At 30.1% G+C, this 17980-nt stretch overlaps 2 protein-coding genes across 4 annotated transcripts in view; both read right to left on the reverse strand.

The window, feature by feature from the left end:
• Positions 1–5098, reverse strand: part of LOC115889447 (CD109 antigen) — an 86889-nt gene extending 81791 nt beyond the window's left edge. Inside the window, exon 1 of the mRNA XM_030909430.1 lies at positions 4779–5098. Within this exon, the coding sequence (XP_030765290.1) occupies positions 4779–4840 (62 nt within the window). The 5' untranslated portion in view covers positions 4841–5098. The remainder of the gene's footprint in view (positions 1–4778) is intronic.
• A 3808-nt stretch (positions 5099–8906) lies between these two features.
• Positions 8907–17980, reverse strand: part of LOC115889511 — a 149955-nt gene continuing 140881 nt past the window's right edge. For all 3 annotated transcript variants that reach the window (XM_030909530.1, XM_030909531.1, XM_030909532.1), the window contains 2 exons: positions 14034–14150; positions 8907–9342 (listed from right to left, as the gene is read on the reverse strand). In XM_030909530.1, the coding sequence (XP_030765390.1) occupies positions 14073–14150 (78 nt within the window). In that variant the 3' untranslated portion in view covers positions 8907–9342; positions 14034–14072. The remainder of the gene's footprint in view (positions 9343–14033; positions 14151–17980) is intronic.

The raw sequence follows: 17980 nt of genomic DNA on the forward strand, positions 1-17980 counted from the left end.
TTCTTTTAAATATAAAAATATATTTTTCGTATTTTTAGGATTTTGGTTCTAGGTATTGTTAATTTGAAATTATACCATTTTAGTTAACGTTTCGCGAATTCGATTTCGTGAACTAACATGGAAAGTTAGTTCACGAAATCGATGCTAGCTAGATTATGACGATGCCTAAAATAAAAATTGGCGAAACGTTAACTAAAATGGTATTATTTCAAATTAACAATACCTAGTACCAAAATCCAAAATCCCAAAAATACGAAAAATATACAGGGTGACGCACCTCATTCGCCTCGCTTGATTATACGAAAACGGAAAGATGTAGAAACAAAATATTTTATGAGTATATGTGGGCAGGTAATGTGTACAATTTAAAATTATTTTGAAATGTACAGGGTGTTTCAGAACTAAGATCCATACCAAAGTTATATTTTTTCTTATGGAACACCCGGTATTTTATTTCATTTTTGGATTCTTGGGCCCAAAAAAAGGTTTTTATTATAAGGGTTAAATATGTTTAAAATCTTTAGTTTTTAAGATATTTAAAGATATTTAAATTTGCATGCTACAATAGAATAGATTATTAACACCCTGTACATTACTTTTCAGAATTAATTCTTGTGCTGAGTTTAAAGGTAGAGAAATAAACTTTACAGAAAAATATTATTCCTTCCTTAAATGTATACAGAGGTATCAAAAATTGCTGGTCTATTTTAAATATTTATTTTACATAAAAACTTCGTTATTTCAAATGCAACACTATGTATTTTTTTTAAATAAGTCGAAGCAGATTTAAATGCTCTTTCAAACTATATTAGGGTTTCATATATCTATCTGGCTCAGATTTTTCAATAAAATTGTAATCAAGATGGCTAGTGTTATCGTGGCAAGTTTCTAGTGACAGTTAGTAGCTATTTTCAAAATCGAAATTAGTTTATGGACTTATTTAAATTTATACCAGTTTACTTTTATTTAATTTACCTACAATCGTTTAATAAATAATGTTTATTAAATATGTGTTTATTATTCTATCAAGAGAAACGAAGAAGTAGTTTTTTTAATTATTTTACGACTTACGACGACGTAGATATATGGATTTTCTATTCAAAGAGCCAATTACAGCAAATTAATTTTCTTCACTTCCAACGACAAGTTTCTGCCTAATAGGTTTTTCATAAACCACACTACCAGCTCTGTGAAAGAGGACAAGAAGTTTTTCAAGGAAACGCTTATCAGGAAAATTCCAATTTGGATATCTTTGGGCATAAGCCCTTGAAGCCAAGAAGCAATTTTCCTCACAAAATAATATCACTAGTAACATATCTATTCGTTCCGCCAGCATACTTATTAAACTATTGTAGGTAAATTTAAGTAAACTATTATAAATTACAAATAATAATGTCCATAAACTAATGTCGACTTTGAAAATAGTTACTAACTATCACTAGAAAATTGCCATGGCGACACCAGCCATCTTGATTGCAATTTTATTTAAAAATCGCTTTTTTTTATTCAAAATCTGAGCTAGATAGGTGTAGGAAACCTTAATATAGTTTGAAAGAGCATTTGAATCTGCTTAGATTTATTTAAAAAAATACAGGGAGTTGCATTTGAAATAACGAAGTTTTTATATAAAATATATCCTTAAAATAGATCAGCAACTTTTGATAGCCCTGTATAAATTTAAGGAACCAATATCATTTTTCAGTAAATTTTATTTCTCTACCTTTAAACTCACCATAAAAATCAATTCTGAAAAGTAATGCACAAGGTGTTAATAGTCTATTCTATTGTAGCATGCAAATTTAAATACCTTTAAATATCTAAAAAACTAAAGATTTTAAACACATTGAACCCTTATGAATCCAAAAATGAAATAAAATACCGGGTGTTCCATAAGAAGAGTCTCAGATTTTAATCGGGAAAATTTAATAGACGATAGAACTTGCAAAAATAAAACAAAAAGTTCATATCAACTTGTACGATTTAAAGCTTCCTTTTCGAGATACAGTGTGTTAAAGTTACTTAAAAAAGAAAAAAAAAATAAGATACTTGAAAAACCGTTTAATCGATTTTGATATAACTTGACCTGTTTATAATACTTACTATGGCACTTAATTTGATGTAATTAGATTTAAGTTTAATGGCCAGGGGCGGCGGTGGGGCATCACTGTTAAATAATTTAAAGGAAAAAATGGGCACGCTACTGCTTTTTTAGAAGTTTAATATTATTTTTGGATTTAGCAATTAAAAATATTATTTTTTTGTCTCTTGACTTTTTTGTCTATCTTGCTTACTTCTTGCGAAAAAAAATAAATTCTAATTGATAATTAATATTATAATTGGTATTCTAATGGTACCCTGTATCTCGAAAAGAAAGCTTTAAATCTTACAAGTTGATATGATTTTTTTGTTTTATTTTTGCAAGTTCTATCGTCTATTAAATTTTCCCGATTAAAATCTGAGACACCCTGTATATTCAAAATATTTATATAAATATCTAAGCATCAGATAAATATTTGACTGGCAAATGGCAATACCAGCAGTTATTTATGTTTCTATTCCGAGAATCGGCTGCTATTGGTTAAAAATTATGAAACAAATTTGTTCATCTAAATGACTACTTCTAAAAGAAACATATTTTTCAAATAGCATTTTTCAAAATTCTCAAGAAAAACATTTTTAGCCAGTTAATACTTTAAATGTAAAATTTGTACATGTACTTGGCAAACAAACATTTTTTATTGGTATACAGGGATCGGCAATAGTGCTTCGAGTATCTGTAGCTCCTATAATAAACAACTTAGAAATTTTGTACAGTACGTCTGTCCCTTCTGTGGCTACGGGGTATCCGTGAGAGGGGAAGCGATATTCTCTGGATGTTTTTCGTAAAAAATTAGACGACGCGTCCCATCAATAAAAATACGACAAATTTGCAAGTAGCCAATAAAATGAGTGGGCGGAGCGATTTGCGGTGACGTACTCGTCAAGTCGACGTATAAAATATATTGCTGTTTATTTAAATGTTTTTTGTCCGCTATTCCTTTCATAGACACAGATCCAGCAGACGTACTGTACAAGTGCGAATCTAGAGTATGTATTAGGAATACTTCAGGAAAATGAATTGAGATTATTTTAAATGGAATACACTCTAAATTATAGCATTTTTGGTTTTCTTTCTGATCATTTTACACAATCCTTAGATATTAATAAGTATGCATTATTGATAGTTTCAGAGATATTAAGTAAATAAAAAATACATTTTTTTCAGTCTTCTTTAAAGAAATTATTGAAAATAAAAAAAATGTCCTAAAATGAAAACTATACATTACATACTCTACGTTACATACTTTAGATTTGCACTAAATTTTTAAGTTGTTTATTATAGGAGCTACCGATTCCCGATGCACTATCGCTGGACCCTGTATGCCAAAAACAAATGTTTCTCAAGTACACGAGTCGTTAGAGCCCGGCTTAAAAATAAGTCAAATAAAAAAAGTCTCATATGATGCAAACAGGATCTGTGACATTTATAAAACAAATTGTCCAATCGCATACGTTATACATTGCCAACTTTTAATTTTCTATATTATTTTGATATGTTATAACAAATCAGGATTGATTGACGCATTCTATTATTTTCGATCACTTCCTGATTCACCGCATAACTACAACTTTTGATTTTTTAATGTAGTTTTTACTTTATTTGATAGAAAATGGCATACTAAATAGAATGATCAAATATCAACATTTTTGCTTAAAAATGCAGTATTTTAAATTTGAATCTAGATTGAAATGGATATGTTCATAAAGACAATTTGACTCGCAATACCAAGTATGTGCTACCAAATTAGCTAAAAATGCCCCTTCCAAATATGCTAATGATCACTCTCGTTCCATTAGAAAAAATTGAGTTATGATTATACAGGGTGAGTCTTAAATTAGAGCAAATATTTTCAGGTCTGGTATATTTCGACCCCAGGAACACGTCTATGAGGTTTTTTTTTCGCAAAAAAAAGATGTTGAAAATCGTGCATTTTCTTTTAAATTTCCCTGTATATTTTTCGAAAACTTTTTAGAACTGCCTACACACCGCAAATTTTCTCACGGTATAATTTCTTAATCTATGATATTACCATAGTTACGGCTTTACTCTATGGTTACGGCACTAAAAGGGATGCAATTACAGAAAAAAATCCGATGGCTCTCAAAATCATTTTTTTTTTAATTTTCAAACTTAAATAACTCGGATATTTTGGACTTATCTGAAAAATCGTAAAGAAAAAATATGTTTCTTTTATCGAGATCTACCACTCTGAAAATATTTGCACTTATTTAAGACTCTCCCTGTATATGGGCCATCTTTGAACTGGCTAGGAAACGTTACGAAAAAACATTGTCGACTATCAAATGTATATTTTCAAGGCCCCTTGATTAAAATCACTAATTATTTACCACACTACACCAAAACACCAGTTTCGCTAACCACGCATCATTTGCAGATGATTAACTGCATATAATTGTGCCATTAATAAAATTATGCCTCCCATATACTAATATACGCAATCTCTCTCTTTTTATCTGAAAAAATAAAAGGTTATAGGGGTAAGCCGTTTTTGAAAAACACCCAGAATAGGGTTTAATTATAAAATAAATAATAATATAAAATAGTTTCTAACCATTTAGCAAAGCTATAACCAGTTTTAAAATGAATCACTAATTTATTCTCATAATTATACCATAAAAATCACAAATAATAACTTAGACCTTGCATTCTTACTTACCCATTTTGGGCAAAACACCCGTTTCCCACAACTAACACTGCGACGATAATTCGAAACCACATTATTCTCAGAATGGCATCACAGATCTGTGCACTCTAGATATCCCGAAACCTATAGCAAAATTTCACACCCGATCGGCCACGAAGAAAGGTCTTTCTAGCGGCAAACCTATTTTTATTTATCTTTTTCGATCTGAGATCGGTAGATCGGTTGCTGGTGCGACGTCAAGACCCCGTAACGGACGCTTTCTACCGCGAACTAATGCACTATCCTGCCTGCATTTGTGTACGAATCACGATCTACTCGCTTTACCTTGTTTTCTTCTCCTGCGGCCGACCGGCTAAGTGGTCGGACCTTCCTGCTGCTGCCTTCAAGATTTTGATTAGTACGAGAGCTAATACGACGAATCATTCTTGGACTGAAAATACACTCACCGGCACGAAAAACGGGCACCTGAAAATTTTGATGTATTTTAGTTGTTAGTTGAAGCTTGTTAGTTCTCTGAGTCAGTTATATTTTTTAATGAAGCCGTTCTTCTTGTCAGTTATATTTTTTAATAAAGCAGCTACACAGATGCAATACCATAACGTAGTATACGGTATACAAAACCAAAGCAGGGTGAGGAATAGGAGTATTTAGGCCGAAAACTAAATATTCCGAATCAATGGGCACCCTAACACCAGCATCCTTCAGGCATAAATCTACGCTATCGAAAGATGCGTACAATTTATCTTAGATAGAAACTATCGAAAACAGGAAATAGCCATCTTATCCGATAGTCAAGCTGCTGCATCGCGTTTAGTGCTCTAAACGCGATCAATTCAGTAACCGTCAATTTGAAGTTGGTCAAAAAATGTCTAGAGGAGCTGAACAAATTAGGCAAAGAAAATAAAGTCCTCCTACTCTGGGTGCCCGCTCACCAAGGGATAGAAGGCAATGAAAAAGCAAATGATCTAGCTAGAAAAGGAGCGAACACTCTACTAACTGGACCAGAGCCGTTCTGTTTTCCAACCGTTCTGGAAACCAACTAAAGGCGGAACCTGGAAGACTCCATCCGTAACCTGGAATGGGAGTCCTCCAACGGTCTAAGAGACTCGAAAAAGTTCCTCAGAACTTACGACCGAGAAAAATCAAAGATTTTCCTTAATTTAAGTGAAAACAATATTCGGATTGTCACGGGGTTTCTAACAGGACACTGTCTCCTCAACGTACACCTCAGTAGGCTGAAGCTGAGGAACAACGGCGAATACAGATTCTGTGGGGAAAATGGGGAAACACCAGAACACCTTATCACTGAGTGCGCCGAGACGACGACCGTTCGTGTCATGAACTTTGGTACGGCTGATTTCGAGGATGGAGAGCTGGCCTTTGTGGAGGCGTCTCAGATACTGGCTTTTGTTAAAACCCTGAGACTGTATATATGAGGCAAGAAAGAGGAACACACAATAGATCTGTAAGGTCGCGGTGATTCACTTCCCTCCTAAACATTCTACATAGAGATACAAATAGACCTTATTATTTTAATACAGTTTGGATCAAATTAAACCTTTGTCACACTACAACTAACTTCAAACCTTTGTCACACTACAACTAACTTCAACCCCTTCAACTAATTCAAAACGGTTAAGCGTCCTTGAAGATCCGTATTTCGCAGATCCAAATTCCGATAGTTCTTTTACGGTCTAAAAAAACAAGCTACCGTCCGTATAGCCTATATCTAAATAGCTAACATTTTTCCTTTTTGCTTGAACATAAACCATCTGACTAATACAACGTGTGGTGATCCTCACCAGAACAATTACGTCATAGTCTCATTTACATCGGCTTTTACGGTAAGTTATTTTTAATACGAGTCGATTTTTCGTATTGGTATTTACTCTATTAATTTGCAAATGTTTTCATATAACAATGTGAACGAATTTTGTAAATTTTTGTCATTTTTGTTAACAAGAAAACGACGATATTGTGTCACAATATAAAATAAGACATAATTTGTGATTGCGAGTTGGTGGTGATTTCTATAATACCGATTATTTCGCGGTTACAGTAGTTATTAGAATATATTACTATGTCACACATCATACCTATACAGGCTGAGCCTTAAATAAGTGCAAATATCCAGAGCTGGTAGATCTCGCCTAATATTTTGGCTCTTTCATTGCAAATATTATTTTCGTTTTAATTGCTGCTGACAGCTACAGATAAGTATTGTTTCTGCATTACCACCGACCGGCGCCGGATTAAAGCCTACTAATTCAATGTGAGCAAATTTATAAAAACTCTATATCTCGAAGAGGAATCGAACAAAATATCAAGTATGCTATATTTTTGGAATGGTAATTTTAAGTTGTTTTCAATGAATTAATAATACACAGGATGCCCCGTATAAAAAATTAAGTTTTCTGTTGATAACTGTTAAATTATTAAAAAATTATACTTACACTTTCTTCGACACTATCTTCTATGGAAAAGGGTGTTTCCCTTTAAAATTGTCTAATTTGGCATACCCTGTACAGCCGGACCTTATTGTAACAGCAAGGGTTTTGGTATACTACTATTTTGTTACTTTAATTTTTGCCTATCTTCCTACCTCTCTGACTTTTCTCGCCCTTTCCCTTCTTGAATTCCAGAGTGTACCGCATTATTTTCATTAAAAAAAGACCAACGTACCTTTTATATTTTATTTAAACTGTTTATTATAAGTACATAACATATATAACATATATATCATATATATCTCTTTCTTTTGTTATGATTACGTGCGCTTTATGAATATAAATATGTTCAGTTGTACCTGTTATTTTACAAGTAAATTGTATCGTATGATCGAAAAAAAAACGGCGTCAGCGATGGTTATGAAATGAAGATCGCTGTCATTTTACGCCCTGCTGGTCATCCAATTTATGTGGTCTGGATTTTAATGAGTGTGAGAGAGAATAATTTAAATGACCGGTTGACAGACAGAGACAAAATTAAAAGCGGCATACACTGTTGTCGGTTTTTTACGTTTACAGGAAAATGTGTGTAGAAAAATATAAGCTATTTTAAAAACTTTCATGTATACTACTGAAATGATAATAATATATCTAAACTAAATATAATCTATTACAGCTGTAGTAAAATAAGTAACTAACATGTTTTGGGAATCACAAACAGGCCCGGAAGCTAAAAATATAAATAAGAAACAATCAAAGTAAAACATATTTGTCAAACGAACAAAGTCAAGTAACAAAACAATAAAATACGGGTACAAGTCATAAAAGTTATTTGTACAAAGAAATGGTTACAGAATGCTAAGCTGAGATTTATAACAAATAAATTACAATTACCATGGCAGCATTTATCCATCTAAAATTTCTCAAATATCATGAGTACTTGAAACTATTTCTAAAGGAATTTGGAAAATTCAGATTTAGCAAAGAGTAACACTTATCGAGTAACTATATACAGTTGGCCAAAAAATCCACTTCAACACTACTAAATGAACTAGCATGCTATACTACAATAGGGTGAGTCAAAGCTAAATATAAGACTTTTTTCTGTTATTTAAAAAAAACAATCTAAATTTTATAACATGATCAAAAGCTTTCTTAAGCACTTCTTATAACTAAAATTAGTATTAATTGTGCTCTTTTTTTTTAATAAAATATGTGAAACTTATCTACTAATTCTTAAAAATTTTCATGAGCAAAGTATGGGGTTTGGTTTGTCACTAGAGAGAAAAAAAGAGAAATCTGCATACATAGCTGAGATCAAATTTTTCACTTGACAAATTCAAAAATATAATTTATTTTTAATCTTTTCTACTATTTTAAATGCAACACTCTCTATTTTATATCATTGGTATTATTAACACAGATTTTATCAAACTTAATTTATTTTTATACCCAGCTCTATATTTATCGAATATTTTTCGGTAAATTAGAAAATTCAGAAATTATTTTTAAAATAAAACACAAGTTTAATCTTGATCTATTTTTACAGGTATGTAACCCCATCTATTAAATGTTGATAGTTATCTTCAAAAATAACAAAGATGATTAGTCGAAGACATTTTATAATAGCTGATCAAGTTTTTATAAGATCCGATATTAAAATGGAAAAATATATCAATATAAAGGAACCAGGAAAAATTTAGTAAATCTTTATTTATTCATTAAATTAAATAAAATACAATTCTTATAATGGTAACATTAAAAATTAGGTAACACATATACTTTAATAACAATATGTACCTTACAGCTAACTAAACATAATAAAATATAAAAATCATACATAATTTACCAATATTAAATGCACTAAAAACAAGTAAATGAAATAAAATCTATTTAGTTTGGAATAAAAATATCAGTCAGTCTCAAAATTAATTAGCACTTCTTTAATATAGGTTTAATATAAAATACTGACCCCAAAAATACTGAATATATATTCTTACATTGTTGTTAAATATAAAGTCTATATCTAATGACAAAATAAGGAAATAGTTTACATATAAACACATTAAAATCACATTTTCATATTTGTATGAAATTCTTCATATTTAGATTTCCTAGCAAGGAGGTTCCTGAAAAAGAAAATTCTTATTTGTAAATTGTGCATTTTTATACATGGTATATCAATATTTATTTACCTTAAAAAAAACATTACATTAAATATTACAAAATAATTTAAAAATTAAGATAATAAAATAGAAACACACACATAAAAATTATCAAAGTTTATATTGTTTGTTTGTAATATACTTACTTGTTTTTATTTTTTTTATGGTGTCAATTTTTACATGATTTTGTATTTTTTAAGGTAATGTTTTTTTTTTTCAGTAAATAAATAAATAAATATTCCGTACACATTAAACTACTATATATATTTTTCGAATAAAAATAACTTTGGACACAATTTAGGAGGATGTCAAATTTAACAAAAAAGGTTAACTAATTTAAAAAGTCTACACGTTATTGTAAAATATAATTTGTGACAATGACATTAGATTCCAGATTCTCGACAAGTAGATTATTGTTATGGCATGTAGAATGTAGGGTGAGACAAAGTGAATGTTGAACATAGGTCACTTTTGGGAGTAAGTTATCTATTTATCTTATTTTAAAAGGGGCACCCAGTCCCTACGTTATTTTGTACTATTAAGATTCCTTATTATATCTTACAGAACACATAATGCGAGACCTAAATTAGTTCTTTTTGAAAAGACGTTTTGACAATAAGAAGTTCATGCAGTTCAATTGGCACAAAATGATAAGATTACACTAATTGAACAGATTTATTGAATTAACGTCATGCATAGCATATCCACCTTGATTTTTATCAAGATCTACTGACACTAAAATAATAAAAAAAATGTGAAACTATAACATATACAGGGTGGCGCACCCCATTCGCCTCGTTTGGTTATACAAAAACGGAAAGATGTAGAAACAAAATATTTTATGGGTATATGTGGGGAGGTAATGTGCACAATTTAAAGTTATTTTGAAATGTACAGGGTGTTTCAGAACTAAGATCCATACCAAACTTATATTTTTTCTTATGGAACACCCAGTATCTTATTTTATTTTTGGGTTCTTGGGCCCAAAAAAAGGTATTTATTATAAGGGTTAAATATGTTTAAAATCTTTGGTTTTTGAGATATTAAAAGATGTTTAAATTTGTATGCTACAATAGAATAGATTTATTAACACCCTATACATTACTTTTCAGAATTAGTTCTTGTGCTGAGTTTAAAGGTAGAGAAATAAACTTTACATAAAAATGTTATTCCTTCCTTAAATGTATACAGAGGTATCAAAAATTGCTGGTCTATTTTAAATATTTTTTTTACATCGTTATTTCAAATGCAACACTAAGTATTTTTTTAAATAAGTCGAAGAAGATTTAAATGCTCTTTCAAACTATATTAGGGTTTCTTATAGCCATCTGGCTCAGATTTTGAGTAAAAAGCGATTTTTCAATAAAATCGTAATCAAGATGGCTAATGTTGTCATGGCAAGTTTCTAGTGACAGTAGCTATTTTCAAAATCGAAATTAGTTTATGGACTTATTTAAATTTATACCAGTTTACTTTTATTTAATTTACCTACAATAATATTTATTAAATATATGTTTATTATTCTATCAAGAAAAACGAAGAAGTAGTATTTGAATTATTTTACGATGGCTTGTAGATACAAGAATTTTCTATAAAAGAGCCAATTACGGCAAATTTATTTTCTTCAGTTCCAACGACAGTTTTCTGCCTAATAGGGTTTTTATAAACCACACTACCAGACGAAATAGGAAGTTTTTCAAGGAAACTCTCATCAGGAAGATTCCTATATGGATATCTTTGAGCATAAGCCCTTGAGGCCAAGAATAAATTTTCCTCTAAAAATATCACTAGTAACATATCTATTCGTTCCGCCAGCAGATACTGCTTTATTTTTCTTGATAAAATAATGAATACTTATTTATTAAATTATTGTAGGTAAATTTAAGCAAACTGTTATAAATTATAAATAATAATGTCCATAAACTAATGTCGACTTTAAAAATAGTTACTAACTGTCACTAGAAAATTGCCATGGCGACACCAGCCATCTTGATTACAATTTTATTTAAAAATCGCTTTTTATTCAAAATCTGAGCTAGATAGGTATTTATTAGGAAACCCTAATATAGTTTGAAAGAGCATTTGAATCTGCTTCGATTTGTTTAAAAAAATACAGGGTGTTACATTTGAAATAACAAAGTTTTTATATAAAATATATCCTTAAAATAGATCAGCAACTTTTGATAGCCCTGTATAAATTTAAGGAACCAATACCATTTTTCAGTAAAGTTTATTGCTCTACTACCTTTAAACTCAGCATAAGAATTAATTCCGAAAAGTCATGTACAGGGTGTTAATAATCTATTCTATTGTAGCATGCAAATTTAAATATCTCAAAAACTAAAGATTTTAAACATATTTAACCCTTACAATAAATGCCTTTTTTTGGGCCCAAGAATCCAAAAATGAATTAAAATACCGGGTGTTCTATAAGAAAAAATATACCTTTGGTATGGATCTTAGTTCTGAAACACCCTGTATATTTCAAAATAATTTTAAATTGTGCACATTGTCTCCCCACATATACTCCTAAAATATTTTGTTTCTACATTTTTTCGTTTTCGTATCAACCGAGGCGAATGAGGTGCGCCACCATGAATAAGCTTATGTAATATAGTATTTTGAACAGAATATGGCTCTTCTGTATGGAATTCCGTAATAATATAGAGTTCTTGTCCCCAAAACTGACATGTTTAGTAGATATTAATTTTGTCTCACTCTTTAAGCATACTTCAAATCTTTTGTCTCACTCTGCAGTATGTCCTCGGAAAAACTTTTTTATTATTTGCATTTTGAGAAAAATGCATTCTTCATAATTTTTTTTTAAATATCACGTTAATCAATTTTTTTATTAAAGTTTTTGTTAATTTTCTCTAAAACGACATGACATGGAAATTTGGAAAATTATAAACGGGATTAACCATTTTAGAGGCAAAATTTTTATGAAGAATATTTTCTTCTGAAAATGTCAATAATAAAAAAATGTTTCCTCTTGTAAAGACAATCCGGGGATATATTGTATAACTATACTTCATATCAAAATGAAATATGGTTTATCGTACAATGATTCCTTTAACTACGTAGTATGTTATACAACTATAGTATTTTTTGTAATTTATATAGAATTTTATTAAAATTGAAAATATGTTCTTTATATTTCAAAAAAGCATAAAATATACATACTACTACATAAATTTTCGGCATAAACTTCTTTAATTGAACTGGCCTTTTGTTTTCGTAGAATTCGAAATCCTGTATCCCATTGAAAATGCAACTTTTTGAAGGCCCTATAGACCACCAACTAATTTTATATTATAGTTTAAATAAATTTATATCTGTTTTTTTTTCTCAGGTAAGATTTCGACAGACGATGACAGAAGAAAAGCAGATGACGTCCCATACCAATCTATTTATTTTACTAAAAAAAGTTTCTAATATTTTTTAAGGCAACTATGGATGGGTTTAAATATAAAGCTGTCATGCGTCGTCTCTTGTTGTTTTTAACCAGTTTTATTGGTTTATTTCAAAAATGACAGATCATATTTCAATTTTATTGGTTTGACGGAACGATGAACGACAAACGGAAGCCGATGCGTATGAACTCGTCTTTAGGTTTTTGACGCTTGTCAAAGTCTTGCCAAATTATAGGTTATAATTTTGTGTCAACTTATGTCAAATACACTGCGTTTTGGAAGATGATGCATTTTGATTCGTGTTATTAAGTGTGTTTTGTGTCTTTTGAAGTCAAGTGGAGGAAAAATCGAGGGAAAATTAACTGTAGACTAGATTAATTATAAACTGTGTAGAGCACAGTTTATAATTAATACTCACGGCCCAGGCAGAAAGCCTTATACGAGTACACCAATAAAGTTTGTATACCATCTCGTCGTAGATAAGTGCATCTCGCATATGGTACAAGGATCGTACTAAACATAATATACTACCGGAGTAGCTGTAAAATATCGACATCACACGATAGGTAAATAATGGATTACTGCAGAAAAATAATGTCAAAAGGTACCAGGTAAATGGTCAAGGTTTAAAAAATTAAGATTAAAGTTAATTAATCAACCTTTAAGGTAAAAAAAAATTGGTAAGTGTTATTATTAATAAAATATGTTTAGTTTGTTTTATTTATGTTGTTTTATTTATTCCTGTGGAATATTATAAATTTTGTATTTGTACATAAGTTATATTGATAAATATAATAATAAATGCGGGAAGTTTCTTGAAGCTTGAAAGTAAGAAATAGTTCTTTTTATATTTTTTTGGTATGTGGTGTTTTGTTCTTGTTTGTTTTGTATTAACACATGCCGTTTTTTTTTAATAAAATAACTCGATTACATTTTTCCAGTTTTATACAGTTTTTTTACAATATTTTGAAGTAACCACTTATCAGTCAAATTTTAAATATATTAATTTCCTGCTATGCGTTCCAGTTTTACCAACTTATTTCTTTGTAAAATAAAATAAATTAGTTTGAAATTAAAATGACAGACACTTCTATCACTGTCAAGAATCTTGTCGGACAGACTATACATTTTTTGTTCCAAAAATTTCATTTCCATTTAGTTTTTCTCTTTGAAGAGTAAGTATGATATGAGGAATATATATATGGACTCTGAATAACAGGTACGAAAATATGTTTTACTTACTGAATAAATATCCTAATCTAAGTTATCATCCTTAATATTTTACATCTTCAGAGTTTCCTTCACTTTCTTCGATAAACTCCTTGCTGTTAGACTAGATACAACTCGGTGATTTTGATTCTAAAATAAAAACAATAGTAATTATCATATATTAAAAGTCTAGTTGATTTACAACAGAAAAACAATATGTATAACCAAAGAATATCTTAATACCCTAGAAGTCTCGTCTGGCATCAAAATCTGACCTGTCGATGGGGCCTCGCTTTGGCGAGCGAGGCCCCAACTTCGTGGAGCCTCGCTATTTTGCTCGGAATTGAACGAATAGACGCGCGGCGTTGCCTTGTTTTGTGTGTACTTTCTTGAATAGTTTTAAATTATAGTTTTAAATTTTATCTATTGCTATAATCAGGTCTTTCCGTTCTCCGCACTCCGCCAGTTTACATATAATATTATCTTATATAATTCCCGTGTTACAGTTTTGGTTACCGTAATCTCCGAAACGGCTTAACCGATTTTGATGAAATTTTATATGTATATTCAGTAGGTCTGAGAATAGGTAGTTATATATTTTTTATACCCTTAAATGATAAGGGTAGTCCACCCCCATTTTTTTATTTTGTGAAAAAACAATATTTTAATTTTTTTTTATTTGGCATTAAAAAATACAAACAACACTAAATTTTCACCGTTCTACTTTCATCCCCTATTTTTTAATAGGGGTTGTTTTTTTAATTTTTTGTTACCATCTCCGAAACGACTTTTTTTGATAAAATTCGGCTCCGATTTTGATAAAATTTTATATGTATATTCAGTACGTCTAAGAATAAGTTGTTATCTATTTTTATACCCTTAACTGATAAGGGTAGCCGAGAGGGTAACCCACCCTCATTTTTTTTTAGTTTTTGAAAAGAAAAAAATGTTTTTTATTTTTTTATTTGGCATTAAGAAATACAAACAACCCTAAATTTTCACCGTTCTGCTATCATCCCCTATTTTTAATAGGGGTTGTTTTTTATTTTTTTTGTTGCTATCTCCGAAACGGCTTAGCCGATTTTGATGAAATTTTATAAGTATATTGAGTAGGTCTGAAAACAGGTTGTTATATTTTTTTATACCCTTAAGTGATAAGGGTAACCCACCCCCTTTTTTTATTTAAAAAAATATTTTATTTTATTTTTTATTTGGCATTAAAAATATAAACAACCCTAAGTTTTCACCAGTTCTACTCATCATCCCCTATTTTATAATAGGGATGTTTTTTTTTTAATTTTTTTGTTACCATCTCCGAAACGGCTTGATCGATTTTGATGAAATTTTATATGTATATTCAGTAGGTCTGAGAATACGTTGTTATCTGTTTTATACCCTTAAGTGATAAGGGTAGCCCACCCCCATTTTTTTATTTTTGAAAAAAAAAATATTTTAATTTTGTTTATTTGTCATTAAAAATACAAACAACCCTAAATTTTCACTGTTCTACCATCATCCCCTATTTTTTAATAGGGGTTGTTTTTTTAAGTTTTTTGTTACCATCTCCAAAACGGCTTAACCGATTTTGATAAAATTTTATATGTATATTCAGTACGTCTAAGAATAGGTTGTTACCTATTCTTATACCCTTAAGTGATAAGGGTAGCCGAGAGGGTAGCCCACCCTCATGTTTTTATTTTTGAAAAAAAAATTATTTTTTTTATTTGGCCTTAAAAAATACAAACAACTTTAAATTTTCACCGTTCTACCATCATCCCCTATTTTCTAATAGGGGTTGTTTTTTGTTACCATCTCCGAAACGGCTTGGCCGATTTTGATGAAATTTTATTATGTATATTGAGGTCTGAAAATAGTTTGTTATATATTTTTTATACCCTTAAGTGATAAGGGTAGCCCACCCTCATTTTTTTATTTTTGGAAAAAAAAATATTTTTTTTATTTGGCCTTAAAAAATACAAACAACTCTAAATTTTCACCGTTCTACCATCATCCCCTATTTTTTAATAGGGGTTGTTTTTTTAAGTTTTTTGTTACCATCTCCGATTGACCGATTTTGATAAAATTTTATATGTATGTATATTCAGTACGTCTAAGAATAAGTTGTTATCTATTCTTATACCCCTAAGTGATAAGGGTAGCCGAGAGGGTAGCCTACCCTCATTTTTTTATTTTTGAAAAAAAAATATTTTTTTTATTTGGCCTTAAAAAATACAAACAACTCTAAATTTTCACCGTTCTACCATCATCCCCTATTTTCTAATAGGGGTTGTTTTTTTGATACCATCTCCGAAACGGCTTGGCCGATTTTGATGACATTTTATTATGTATATTGTGTAGGTCTGAAAATAGTTTGTTATCTATTTTTATACCCTTAAGTGGTAAGGGTAGCCCACCCCCATTTTTTATTTGTTGAAAAAAAAATTATTTTAATTTTTTTTATTTGGCATTAAAAAATACAAACAACCCTAAATTTTCACCGTTCTACCATCATCCCCTATTTTTTAATAGGGGTTGTTTTTTTAAGTTTTTTGTTACCATCTCCGATTGACCGATTTTGATAACATTTTATATGTATGTATATTCAGTACGTCTAAGAATAAGTTGTTATCTATTCTTATACCCTTAAGTGATAAGGGTAGCCGAGAGGGTAGCCTACCCTCATTTTTTTTATTTTTAAAAAAAAGTATTTTTTTTATTTGGCCTTAAAAAATACAAACAACTCTAAATTTTCACCGTTCTACCATCATCCCCATTTTTTAATAGGGGTTGTTTTTTTTAAAGTTTCTTGTTACCATTTCCGAAACGGTTTAGCCGATTTTGATGAAATTTTATTATGTATATTGAGTAGGTCTGAAAATAGTTTGTTATCTATTTTTTATACCCTTAAGTGATAAGGGTAGCCCATTCCCATTTTTTTATATTTTGAAAAAATATATATTTTTATTTTTTTATTTTGCATTAAAAAATACAAAGAACCCAAAATTTTCACCGTTCTACCATCATCCCCCTATTTTTTAATAGGGGTTGTTTTTTTAATTTTTTGTTTACATCCGTGAAACGGCTTTGACCGATTTTGATAGGTTGTTATCTGTTTTTTTATAATGTTTTTATACCCTTATGTGGTAAGGGTAGCCCACCCTCATTTTTTATTTTTTGAAAAGAAAAAATGTTTTTATTTTTTTAGTTGGCATTAATAAATACAAATAACCCTAAATTTTCACCGTTCCACCATCATCCCCTATATTTTAATAGGGGTTGTTTTTTTTAAATTTTTTGTTACCATCTCCGAAACGGCTAGACCGATTTTGATAAAATTTTATATGTATATTCAGTAGGTCTGGTTTGGTTTGGTTTGGTCACAACCTATTCCTAGGTTGTTATCTATTTTTTATACCCCTAAGTGAAAAGAGTGGCTCACCCCAACTTTTTTTTTTTTATTTTTTAGACAAATTTTTTATTTTAATTGTTTTATAGGGAGTGCTTATTTTTTAGGGGGTGCATGTCCAAAATTTTCTTATGGGTACACACTTTCATCACTTAAGGGACCTCTGTACAAAATTGCATACTCCTAGTCCTAGAACGGATTTTACATAAAAATTATACAAATTTTTACCCTTAGTTTTACCCCCTTAAGGAATGAATTCCAAAAATCGCTCTAATTATTCAATTACGCTACATAATAAACCTCTGTGCAAATCATCATATATAATCATCATCATATTCCTTGAACAGAATTTATTGTTCCAGAACGTTCAACCCTTCATTTCACACCCTTAGAGGGCGAATTTCCAAAATTGCTTCTTAGTGCTAAATTACGTTACATAAGGAACGTCTGCAAAATTCATACTTCTACAACCGATTTCAACAAATTTTGTACAAATTTTCATCCCTTATTTTCAGGGGATGCATGCCTAAAATTCGCTTCTAGGTACTCACTTTCATCATTTAAGGGACCTCTG

Source organism: Sitophilus oryzae, unplaced genomic scaffold (genome assembly GCF_002938485.1).
Source record: "Sitophilus oryzae breed Bouriz unplaced genomic scaffold, Soryzae_2.0 scaffold_815_pilon_pilon, whole genome shotgun sequence".
Lineage (NCBI taxonomy): Eukaryota > Metazoa > Arthropoda > Insecta > Coleoptera > Curculionidae > Sitophilus > Sitophilus oryzae.